The sequence below is a fragment of the Chelonia mydas genome, chromosome 1 (genome assembly GCF_015237465.2).
Source record: "Chelonia mydas isolate rCheMyd1 chromosome 1, rCheMyd1.pri.v2, whole genome shotgun sequence".
Taxonomy (NCBI): Eukaryota; Metazoa; Chordata; order Testudines; family Cheloniidae; genus Chelonia; species Chelonia mydas.
The window spans coordinates 334,353,998-334,367,100 of record NC_057849.1 but is presented as its reverse complement, the minus strand read 5'-3'; the positions used below and the strand labels follow the sequence as shown (position 1 = coordinate 334,367,100).

Here is a 13,103-nt window from a genome sequence, read left to right as displayed (position 1 = left end):
CAACCACCCAGGGGCCTACCAAAAATCTAAGAACATAAGAACGTCCATACTGGGTCAGACCAATGGTCCATCTAGCCCAGTGTCCTGTCTTCTGACAGTGGCCAATGCCAGCTGCTTCAGAGGGAATGAATGGACTAGGTAATCATCAAGTGATCCATCCCCTGTCGCCCATTCCCAGCTTCTTATCTGTGCTATAAACTATTTTCTGTCTTACAATAAATATGTAGCAGAATTATACTCAGTACACTTGGGGATACTTTGGAGTGGTCTCTTAAGATGGAAGGTTGCCTAATTAGGATGGCCCCTTGTACAGGTTACACTGTACTACTTGCCCAAGTTTTACTTTTAATGAAACACACAAACATGTGAACCATAGGAATTCTTAGGCACGAAAAACTCCCGTGCAAACCCAACCAGAAATAATTGGACATGAATAGATCCTTTCCTTTTGTAGACCTGTTCCAAATTGCTTGTCGGTTTTCATTTTAACAGTGTCTTCTATTTCTATAGTGCCTTTCTTCCCAGAGACGCCAAAGCACTTTACAAATTTAAATAGGCTGCGCTCAGGGATCACTTCAACAGTCACTGATGTACACTCACCTCTGGGATGAAACGTGGCAGCTGATCGACTGGACACAACACCCGTTATCATTTAGGAGAAGAAGTGAAGAAGAATGTTGTATCTAGTTGAACTTGGAATTTGGAAAGGCAAAACACAATCACCAGACCGCATGCAACCTGTATAGCCAGAGGCCGAGATTTTGAAGGCAACATTTAATGGGATTTGAGCATCCCAGTCTCTTATCTGGCTTTCAGAATTTCATCTTAAATCTTTCTTCTAGGTCACGAAATAGTAGATTGATAAAAAACCAGTGAGATGTTTTTAAATACGTTTGATTCTTTATTTGATGTTTAGATCCATTCAGGCCAGTTTTTTCAAACTTCCATTATTAACTCCACCTTTAGCCACGTAAGTAAAAGTGACCTGATTCACAGATATCTGTAGTTCTCACAGCTCGCATTGACATCACTGTGAGGTGTGGGTTCTTAGCACCTCTGAAAAATAGGCTAGTTTTGTTTAGGTTAAATCACATTTGAAAATGTTCTGCTTCCTATGTCATTCACAAGTCTTGTCAAGGTTGTACAGACGTTCTTACCATGCATGTGCTTCTGGGGTGCCAGCCCCAATGGAGATCAATGCCGGCATAAATAAATGGGGCATCCTTGACTTCAATGGGAGCATGGTTAGGCCAAGACTTAGCGCTTTTGAAAATCATCTTGGAGCAGAGATTCCTGGGATTTGGGGGAAAGAGAGGGGAGAGGCATTAGAGATGTATTGGTGATAGGTGAGAAAAGACAAAACATCCGAGTTTAGATATCCTTTCAACTGACATGACTCATGTAATCGATGTGTTTCCAAAATCTGCTCTGTGGTAGGGCAACATGTTTCCCTCTGATTCCCTCAGTAGGAGGAAATTACTTTGAGAAACCTTTCCCCGGTCGATCATTTATCTGTTCTAACAGGTTAGAAGGCAGCCTTACAGAAATAAGGGAAATTCCCCCCCTTTCTTTTCTGTCCGTGATCCCTGACATTTTGAAAGTAGAGATAACAAATAATTGCAAGGTGATTTACAGGTTGGCCACATTTACAAAATAATTTTTGTTGTTACACACTTGGTGATTTAAGGGGAAGTAATTTCCATGTTGACTTGGCAACAAAAATTTGCGTCTTCATGTTCTTGTTACTATATTTTCCTCTCCTCTCCCCCGCTCACACCTACCTCCTCCCGTCCCCTGCCCCCCCCTCCCCGAATGAGCTCCACTGCTCCTATTTGTAGTAAGAGAATTTCCGAGGCAAGGGGCTCGGCCATCTAAGGAGCATAGGACTTGCCATAGCAGATCAGACAATTGGTTCATCAGGTCCAACCATGCTGCCTTTGTCAATGTCCGATAGCTGATGCTTCAGAGGAAGCATGCTCCTTGCCTTCGGCAATTATACAGTGTTTTATATGATGAGGTGAGGGGATGTGGAAATCCTTCTTGATTCCCACAGCTTACCCCCTGAAGCATGAGATTTGATTAGTCTTATCTTAACATGCATAGCTACAATGTTATTAATGGTTATAAAGCTGTCTGGTATGTATATCAAATAACCACCTGTGGCCATGAATTCTACAGGTTGATTGTACGCTATGTGAAAGGAGTAAACCCTACCATTCACTCAACATCTACTACCTATTAATTTCGAGAGTAAAGAGGGGTGTGCAACAGCTGTGGGCCAGAACTGCCCTAAATAATGTATTTATCTGACCCCTCCTCCCCAACATGGCAGATTTGGATTTTGCAGAAGGAAAGCTTATATATATATAAGCACACACACAGCATTGTTTTTAGCCTGAAACAATGGTTAGAAAGAGTTGTGAACTTATTCATCTCAACGTTGTGCTGATTCTAACGATGACACTTTAAAGGCCAGGTTTTCAAATAATTTAGTAGTGCAGTTGCACACTTAATTTGTGCCCACAATTGTTTGTGCAAATCAGGTAATCATATGCATGACTGGCCAGTGGTTGTCAGTTGGAAATTTGCTGTGTATTGTGGGTAGAATATTGACCTAGCTTTGTAATCCTGACCCCACAAACCATTATGAAAATGTAATTCAGCCTCCCTCCCTCTATAGAATGATTTTGAGCATCTTGGAATAGGGCACAGGATGCACAACACATTCATCATGGGCTTCACAGAGAATAGGTTTCCTTTAAATAAGTAGCTCAGCGTATGGTACTTTACTGTTATAAAAATCGTTTCACGCCAGAAAATAAGAGTTAGAGGCTATTCAAATGAACCTGGGTTGGGGGTGAAGACGGAGGCTATGCCATAATATTGGCAGTAAAAGCCCCACAATGACTTAGCTTTGCGGTTAAAAAGGGAATGAGCGGGGAGCCGGCGGGGAGGACGTAATCTGCTCCACCTATATGGCCACATAGCTTAATTGTCTGCTGCTTCACTTTTCTTTTGAGACCTGCTAATTGCAACATCTCTCAGTAAGTTACTTACAGCTGTACTGCTGGGTAGAAATTGTGATAAATGCATAAACTGTGTCTTATTGATTCTTGTTGACATTTTACATGCTTCTTTTGCATTCTTAACCTCCACTAAGTAATTGTCACTATGGTACAAGCTCCTGGATAATAAGAGCAAGGGAAGAAATGAAACAGTTCCTTGACCATTAAAAGTAAAATTATCAAAGGCTCTGTATGTTTTCCCCCTAATATATCTCTATTAGTTTGTCCTCTCCCCACATTGAAGTCACAAGATAAGAAATGAAAACGCTTAGTGTTATTTCCTATATTAATAATAAGAGTAATGTTTTTTAAGAGAGATTACTTTGAGACTGATGGTAAATTTGGGCCTCTTTAATTTTAGTGCACAGCATCAATATGGAATCTAGCAGAGGTACTGTAGCTTATTTACCATTCTACTACACATTTTGTCTAGAATGCCTTATAGAAAGATGTTTGTGAAATTATTTTCTTTGACAAAAAAATTTTCTGGATAACAGTAGTAGCATCATAATGTGTCTAAATAATTAAAACATCATCAGCTGTTCTGTTATCTGAGAAATATATAAAGTAGCGCAACACTACTGTAAAATCTGCATAAAGAATTCTAACTTTAAAATTTATAATGCTAATCTATCAGTAAGATGCATAGTAGATTAGTTTCCCTTGTATCAAGGGATTTTATATTTTTTTTAAAAAAATTACCGCATGATGCAAAAATGCATTGACCTTATTTTCATGACTAGATGTAGTGCTTTTGGGTAATGATCAGGCATTGCTTTCTCTTACTGTTGTTTGATTAAAATGTTAATACAGTCTTGACTTGATAATCTTACCAGGTACATACAGATCAAAAGAGAAAAGATGTTTTATGGCTCACAAATTGATTTACATAAACCAAGCAATCTGTTGCTTGCTGGATTGCAAAATGGTTTATTTTGCCCATTGGCCACAGGGGCAACAATATGGTATTTTTGGTGCCAGAACGTAGCTTTCATGCATTAGCTCTAAAATGACAATATGCTTCAGCCTCTCTGTGTTTAGATTTGCTTCATTTGGAAATCTTTTAAGTAGTAATAATAATAATGTTTTGAGGAAATTGAGTGGAACACTAAATTATTCTCTGAAACCTAAGTTCAAACTGTGCAAGGCTAAGGGAGCTGAAAATCAATGCACTGTTAAAGTCATTAGAGATCACAAGTGAAATAAGTCTGTGTTGCTTTAGCTAAGCTTTTAGTGTGCCATGGTATTATTACAAAATCAGCCTGAATCTGGGTTAATTTCACAGTCTTTTTCTTTAAGATGCCCAAGGGTGCATGAAGAAGAATAAAATGTAAATTTCAGAAGGCAGTGTTTTTATTAGTTAAAAGGGCATTGAGCCATGCAGTACTAAACTTGACCTACACCATGCCTAGTATTGGTATGAGCAGCAATAAAGGGGAGGCCGGCAGGGGGAAACAGCTCAGGCACTAAGCTATTCTTTTTTCTATGATTTAAAAGGGAAAAACTGGTTTTCAATTATTCACACACACACAGCTCCAGTATAATTTGAAGGTGGTCATAGTTTTTGTAGATCAAAGAATTATGCTTGTACCCATAAGTATCAGGAGTTCAAAAAAACAAAACTCATAAAGATTTTTATTTGAAAAATTCATTTTAAAAAAATATTTAAATTCCACGTGCATTACAGAATTTGGTCTGGCAGCATGACTGGGTCCTCTGGCATTTAGTTTTAAAGCATTTTATACATGTTTTCCTCACTCTTATTTGTGTTCACACCATCTTGATGAAATTTACCAGTGGCATTATGAGCTCTTTAAATTTGTACTTAATTGCCAGTGATGCTTGCAGTTTATTTTAAACCAACAATAAATAAAAAGAAATAACAGGTAGCTGCTAATGTATGCTTTGGAAGGGATTAAAATATACAATCCAGACTTTACATTTTAGAGCATACAAACAAGCTTTGCTTATTTCAAACCCTGTGGCTCAACAACAACAAAACAAAAACCTCCAAACCCTTTTCTCCCACCCCCACCAATCTATTTTTTTTCTTTCATCTATGGTCAGATTAGCAAGTCAGCACTGTCAATAAATAAATTAGAGGAGTTGTTTACTTTTATGTACTACTGAGAACAGTGTCGTCTTGTGGCCGTTCTCGTAGACTGTGTTGGTTTAACAAGCGTCCAACCCTTTTGTCTTGTTGTTTTTTGTCTTTCCTGCTCCCTGTCCCCTTGTTCCCACAGGCTGTGCGTTTGTTACATTTTCTACAAGGGCAATGGCACAGAATGCAATCAAAGCCATGCACCAGTCTCAGACCATGGAGGTACAGTACTGTATCATCTGCCCTTTCTTTGTTTTCTTTGTGCAAATGATTGTGAATGGTAAAGCCATGGTCTCCTGGAGAAGATCAGACACGTGACAATCTCACAGATTTAAACTTTCACAAAACTCACTCTACCTCTTTGTGAAATTTATTTTTCTGAATGATCTTGAAACACAAGTAAGAAGATCTCTGTGTTGAACCCAAGCATTGCTTTTCTAACGTGTCCAGTGGCATTCAGTAGAAAATAAACATAAATAAATAAAACATATCTGGGGACTAAATTATCTTTTATCTTAAACCAAAAAAAGCCCCCAAAATGCCTGACTTTATATGGATTTTAAAATATTGCAGTTTGTGCTACTCTGGGAAAAGGCTCGAAAGAGATTTTTAACCTGGTCATGCCAAGTTCCTAGTGCATGTGTTTGGGAATTTTGGGGGGGTTTGCATATGGAAACTCTTTTTAAGTTAATATAATTTCTCCTACTTCATGTAGCCAATAAAAATGCTAATTATGTAAGAGCACATTGAAGAGCTGGACTAGCTACCGAGCACTGTCACGGCAGGCTCTGTACAAACAGCAATCTTTTACTCCCTAAAAACTGCTTCCCCGGCATCGTGCTTTCTAATAATGAGCAACACAAAGCTTTAACTTTACTTACCTGGTGCGACTACAGTTTCAGGGTCAGATCCACTTATCGGCATATTTATCTCACTGCCACAGCTCATCTGGTGGTCTCAACTTTTTTAGTCTGTGATTTATGTCATGGTCTTTCAGAATTTTGTACAAAAGGTCTCACAAGAGTACTAAGCCTTTACTTATTCTGGATCTTCTAGTTTAATCATTTGAGAGTGCATGTTATACTGTATTATGTATACCGTATCTTTGTGTACTGATGATCTTCTCATAGGTGGTATTTTGATGTTATGTGCACTTGTTTCTTCTTTTCTTTTCTTTTTTTTTTAATTATTATTCTTTTTAAATGAGGGCCTTTCAATTTTTCTCAAGTAATTTTTCTTTGCAATGCTCTAGTCTCCCAAAGCATGCTGGGTACTAAACAATCATTATTGCGTCATGTCGTTGAGCTGCTTTGTGTAATGAGCGAAGGGAAAGACAGAGAAAAAAAAAGAGACAGTGCATGGAAATGTCAGCTGTTTTCTGTACTCTTCCAGTAATGATATTGGCATTGCAAAGCTATTGTCTTTCCAAACATCACATTTGACTTTGGTTAAGATTATTTTATAATCAATGTGTTTTCTTTTCAGTCCAATGCATTTTTATAGACCCTGAATATACAGTGTTAGATGAGAATCTGCCACAGAGAAAAATCAGAATTATTGAAATTATCTTCACTAGGAAGCTGCTCTTACCTAATATATTTTACTGTGCACTATGACACTATATATGGAATAAAAAGTGACATATTAGTTCATTGGAATAATGATTCTTTTTATTTTTCTGCCATGCACTGCCCCATTAATTTGAGTCGCTATATTTTTGCTACTTTTTGGTTCCACATAAAACAGAAGTGTTGTTAATAATGCTGTGGTTTTTATGTGTATTTTCCATGTGTTCCCATGTATTTTTGGTCTAGGGTAATGAGTTTCACATGAATCACCCTCACGTCAGAGGATGTTGTAAAATGAAATAATCATTAAAGGTCAGATTCTCCCTTTGATATGCTGAGTAATTGTACCATACTTCAAACACAGCCCCTTTGTGATATACTTCCTTATGTTGAATAGTACCTTATGCCACAGGTAATCCAATTGTTTGAAGTGAGCAAGTGTATCACAATTTAGCCCTATATAAATAACTACTCTCAGAGAAAAGTACTACTCAACAGCCTTAAAGATTGGAGTATCTGCACCCATAATTAGCATCATGATGTCAGCTGGGCTCAGGTCCGTAGCAGAACTGATGTGCTTACTCTTTTGTGGGAGGTGGAGCAGCCCTTCCAGCTCACCAATTCATGGCATGGTACCATGGTACCGTAGGAGTCTGCATGTTCTACCTTGCCAACAGAAGGAAAGGTACACAAGCAGTGCTTCCCATTGAGAAGGGGAGATAAAAAGCAGCCATAAAATAATGAGGTAGGAGATACCCCATACCTGCTTGCATAATGGGGGGGTACCTCTCCAAATGGGAAGAAGGTATTGCTCTGGTCAACATTCAAAAGCATTTCCTGCCTCTTGGTTATTAATGTCAATGCTATGATGGTAAAAAGTTGACTTTTGAGAGCTGCGATTAAAATCTGGACACTCTCTGAAATAATATTGCCCCTGGCACTTTGATTTCATGTTTTATGGGGGGAAAAAGACTTTTTAAAATGGAAGATGGAAGATTATGTATTATGCAATCAAGTTTCTATTGAACCACTGAAGTTATTTTTTCTGTATTTCATTATTTTCAGTTCTTTGGCACACATCATTGACTAAAACGTATTTTTCAAAGTGACGCAAATGATGAGAATGTTCATGTTCAGAAGAGCAAGTGTCCTCCTGGAAATAATGAATTTTCCTATTGCTCTTTGCATTTTACTCTCTATCTTGGTTTAAGCAACTCATTTTTTAAAAGCCATAATTGCTGCCCTCATTTTCGGCTTTTCTGCCTCATTTTTGTATTTAAAAAAAAATCACTCAAATGGAGGGTTAGAGGAGACACTAATTTGTTGACATGGAATAAATAGCAACATTTTTCTCATATAGAGCCATTTTGCTACATATAATTTCAATCTTCAGAATGTTTGCTCCTTTAAAAATGATGAAATAAGAGCAGAAATTGGAAAAAAATTACAGATTCCTAAATTGCAGAGATATTGTTTTTATACAATGTACTGACATTTCAGGATTCATAAATATGATATCAGCTGTTGTATTGAGTATTGAGCTGCTGAGCTGAGTCCTGGAACAGCCATATACTATTTCTTCCTTTTGAAATTCATTTATATTCCCTTTGAAATAGACCTAAGAGTTTCACGTATGTACGTGTAGCAAGCAGTAAACTATCACCACACTTAGCCTAATAGCACCAATCTGAAATGGGATACAAGCTTGCTATTACCTTTTTTATTAGCTAAACTGGAAAAATATTTCAATTTAAAAAAAAATAAGAGCTTGATTTTAATATTAGTATAAAATCACTGAGAAGAGGCAATTGTATACCAAGCTGAATCCTCCATAATCTTTATTCAATTGCTGAAGTGGTGTATCTCAGTTTTTACTCACTGAAAAATTGAAAGACATTTTTACAATGAAATATACAAGCAAGGTACTGGGGGTGGAATAATACATCTCAAGTGATCATTTTCTAAGATGATAATTCTCAAGGAATGGTATTGATGAGAGGTCTTCACACAAAAGATGATATTACCGTGGCTTAGTTCATCATTTTGTCTGTTGATTCTGAATGTTCCTATCATTGTCCTATTGTGAGGTTCCTCGGCTACTCTTTGTAGAAATAGAGAATAGGAACTTTTCTGAAGAAGCTCACGGTGTAGTGAGAGTAGCCATGGGATGAGTTTGGTTAGATATAAACCCCCATTGCACACTGTAAACTGTGTCTAAAATCCTGCTGGATTTCTGGATCTGAGGCACCCAACATGGTTTTAAGATTGGGGGTGGAAGAGAAATCGACATGACAGTGTGTAGGGGGGAGAGGGGGACTCAGACACTACAATGATGGGCAGCAGGATAAAACTCAAAGACAGATGGTTTCTACAAATCATGAAATGTTCTAATCCATTTGCCAAAAGTAAACTGGAATCATTATGATGCTACATTGTTCTGTAGATTTAAAACAAAAAAATCTCAAGGTTTATATCTGAAAGCAAACAGTTCCAAATTAGATAAAAAGGGATCTGTTTTCATTCATGTGGCACTGTTTATGTCCGTCATTGTCTTTGGCTATTACTTGAAAATAGACAGAAAACAAAGAGACAAGTCCATCTTTAAAACACATGAACCGTGACGCTTAATTAAAGAGCATTGATAAATTCTGTTGTCTCTCCAGGGGCATTCAGATAGTTGAACATACACAAAGATCTGGAGGGAAAGGAGTTCAATGAAAAGAGAGAGGAAATTAATAATTTTTCAAGAGCCATGTTTTAAAAATAGTTGAATAATAATTAATAAACATCATTTCAGAAATAATTTCAGGTTATTTCAAATGGATTTAAAGGTGGTAAGAACACGTGAAGGTAGAATCATGTAAATGTGTGTGATGTTAACATCTTTCTTTTCCAATCTGTCCAATCATAGGGCTGCTCTTCGCCTATAGTGGTGAAGTTTGCTGATACCCAAAAGGATAAGGAGCAGAGGCGTTTGCAACAGCAGTTGGCACAACAGATGCAACAGCTCAACACTGCCACTTGGGGGAACCTCACAGGCCTTGGAGGACTCACACCACAGTACCTAGCTGTAAGTTCTTGTGAAATGTAGTGACCACATGATTCATCTGAAGAAGTGGGGTTTTTACCCACGAAAGCTTGTGTCCAAATAAGTCTGTTAGTCTTTAAGATGCCAGCGGACTCCTCATTGTTTTAGTGACCACATATTTAGACTTAAACCGATATATTTATTTTAGCACACTGGAGTGAACCCTGATAGAATGGAACTCCCTACATTTTAACATAGGCTCCTTGGGGCAGATAAAGTGACTTATTCCTGAAAGCACCCTGTAAATGTATGGCACTATATAAAACATTTTGTAGTAATAACAGCTATTTAGAATGAAAGTCGCAAGTTATTTCAGTGCCTTGCAGTCCTCTGAAGATTAAAATTCTATTTCAGCTGGAAAATACATTTTTCACTCTGATGTTTCCACTGAACATTAAATTCTGCTTTTTTAAAAAATATGAATAAATTTTTTGGAAGCTTTCTCTTATCAAAGTAAAATCTTCACCTTTCAGAGATCAGGTAGACATCTGAAAACCTTCTTCAACTGTGTTTGAGAACAGTCTTTTGAATCCACAATGTTTGAATTTAATTCTACTCTGCATATCAGTTTCACATGGAAATATTCCCTGTACTCATTCAAGTTAATCTTTTAATATATTTGAAAATGGCTATCACATTAACTAGTGAAAGTCTGTAAATTAAATGCTCTTTTATTGGTACTAAATGTGCAAGGTTCATATTACTTTATAGAAGATAGATTTCATGGGCGTTTGGGCATTTTTTAAATGACATTTTCTTTGACTCTTTGAAAGCTATGAGGGAAAAATGAGCTTGCTACCTTACATTGTTCAGCTGCCCTCTGCTGGGGGGAATTTGGAACAGCTTGAGTGTGTCATAAATCATAGACTGGTAACAAAGATTCTCTTATTGTTCAAGTGGTCAGGGGTCTCTGCCTTTTGCCGCTGTAAAGTTGTGAATGGTCACAGTGTATGGCATATTGACAACTGGGAAGTTCCCACATGCTCAGAGATCCGTTTCTCTGTATCTGCAGATTGCATAAATCAATTGTGTGTGTACATGGGATGGGGTGGTTATAAATATGCATAGACATTCATTTAGCTGGCAGTCTTTAAAAAAATACTCAGTATATCAAGGGTTAATAGTGACTCTTGACTGTTATATCAGCTAAGTGCCAGCCTATGAACTAATGAATATCTGTGCACTTGATGTACCTTGTTCTAAGAAAGAAACCTGAATTTAAGGGGTTGGGTGAAAATGGACCATGATTGACAAAGATGAGTTATGGTAAGTACTAGACTGCAGAGGTTTATAATTAGTCACGCTATGTTGGTTTAAATAGATTTAACACCTGGTTGTTAAAAAGAGTAAATTGATTAATTGTTTTAAAGCAGCAATGTTATTGAGTTTCCCCAGTGTCTGTGTTTCTTAATAGAGATTAGACATTAATATGGATTTACAGCATCATCTCTGGGGATGTTCATTCCAACAATAGGCAGAAGTGAGAGACTATATAAAACTAAAGGAAACTATATGTATTCCAACTTTAATTTGATGGATAATTTTGTTTTAATCTTGTTGCTTTTTTGTAACATCACTTAGATGACGATGATCGTCTTATTATTAATTTGCAGCTTCTACAGCAAGCAACTTCCTCCAGTAACTTGGGTGCCTTCAGCGGCATTCAGCAAATGGCTGGTGAGTTAAAAATCATTTCATTTTGGCCAATTATATTTTATTTTCTTAGGCTCTTAAATTCTGTTATCTGTAATGATCACACGATGTTAGTCTTTGTATATAAAATGTGTTATGTGTATGAGCAGGGGGCAACTCATGATTCGGATTCAGTCCTTCTTTCAGAAACTGAAATTAAGCTAACCGCTCCTCGGTTGTACAAACAGTTTGTCTTGCATTAGTCACCTGCCATTTGTCCAGAGTAACCAATTGTAAATTGCAGGAGAGCTTTTAGTTCCTGCAGCTATATCCTACCTAGTAAAAGTGGCAATAAAGCAACAGCAGGATTACATTTTAATTTCCAGTGAGATTTCTGTGGCCTGAAAATCAAATTAATGGCAGCCCTCAAACATTTTAATAATAGGTGACAAATAAAAATGTTCTGACCTTCTTAATGAAACCCAAGATTACAGGCCTACCATTGATACAAGCTTGCAGTCTTCTTTTTATAATCATGGGAAATTAACTGGGTGCCTTTTTGACTTCAGAACCCTAGTTGACAAAATTACACAACAGAAGCTTTTATGAAAAAGTATAATCTTTGTTCTGAAGGAAAAAAGAGAGAGAGAAAGAAAAAAGAAAATCAAAGTGTAAGCATATTTGAAAGCCAGCTAGTTGGAGGATTTCTTGGTAATGAGCTGTGTGCCAGTAGTAAGTGATGTGTAGTGATTAGTAAAAGGTCTCTCCCACTGTGTGACCTGCCATGCTGATACCCTAACTTAACATGATGCTAGAGAAGGCAGCATGTGCAGTAAATCAGACCACAGATGCACATTATGCCTGCCGTGAGGAACTGTTAAAAAGCTTTTTTTTTCCTTGCTTGATTTAAAAAAAAAAAAAGGTATTCTAGTTTATTTTAATCATGAACTCAGTGAATCAATGAAATGTAGCATTGGACTTGCTTTGCCATCACAAAACAACTGCTGAAATATTTGTGTGTCTTTAGGAACATTTTTAATACTCTTTTTTTTTAATCCAAGTCTTTAGCTTCTTCTGGCTTCCCTTTGAATGAATCTTGAAATACTTTTTAACAAGTATAGACATACCGCATGATATAGCCATACTGCATAGGTATTCTCTGCTCAATCGTTACATTATGCCATTATTGCAGTGGCATCAGAGACTAATGTGAATCTGCTGTCTGACAATATAAATTGGCCTACAGATGACAATATCCCTGAATTATTTTCTCTTCCTCAGACCTGCTGGCAGTGCTTGCTGTTTCTATTATGTTACACTTACAATCTAGCATTTTTCTCATAAAAAAAATATCTTAATATGATAAACAGAGCAGAGTCATTCAGTAACATTTTCACAGTTGGCATTTTTGGAGCTGGCTTTGAGCTCAAGGATTGTGTTTAATCTTTCATATTTGGTTAGCTCTACAGAATGAAAAAATTGAGAGACCCAAGGGGCGGAAAAAATACTCAGGGAGATTTTTCTGTATAGCATACTCTACCGTACTTGTAATCCAAGTAGGTTCCCATTGTCTGTTGTTCACGGTTATTGTAGGTTTAGTTTTACCTCTAATAACTGAACCATACCTGGACTGAAATTAGGGATTTACC

General features: G+C 37.1%; 1 protein-coding gene across 1 annotated transcript in view; it reads left to right on the top strand.

The window, feature by feature from the left end:
- CELF2 (CUGBP Elav-like family member 2) overlaps positions 1–13,103 on the top strand; it is a 317,343-nt gene that overhangs the window by 251,761 nt on the left and 52,479 nt on the right. The window contains 3 exon segments of the mRNA XM_043553037.1: positions 5,309–5,388; positions 9,646–9,804; positions 11,436–11,499. Coding sequence (XP_043408972.1) covers positions 5,309–5,388; positions 9,646–9,804; positions 11,436–11,499 — 303 coding nt within the window.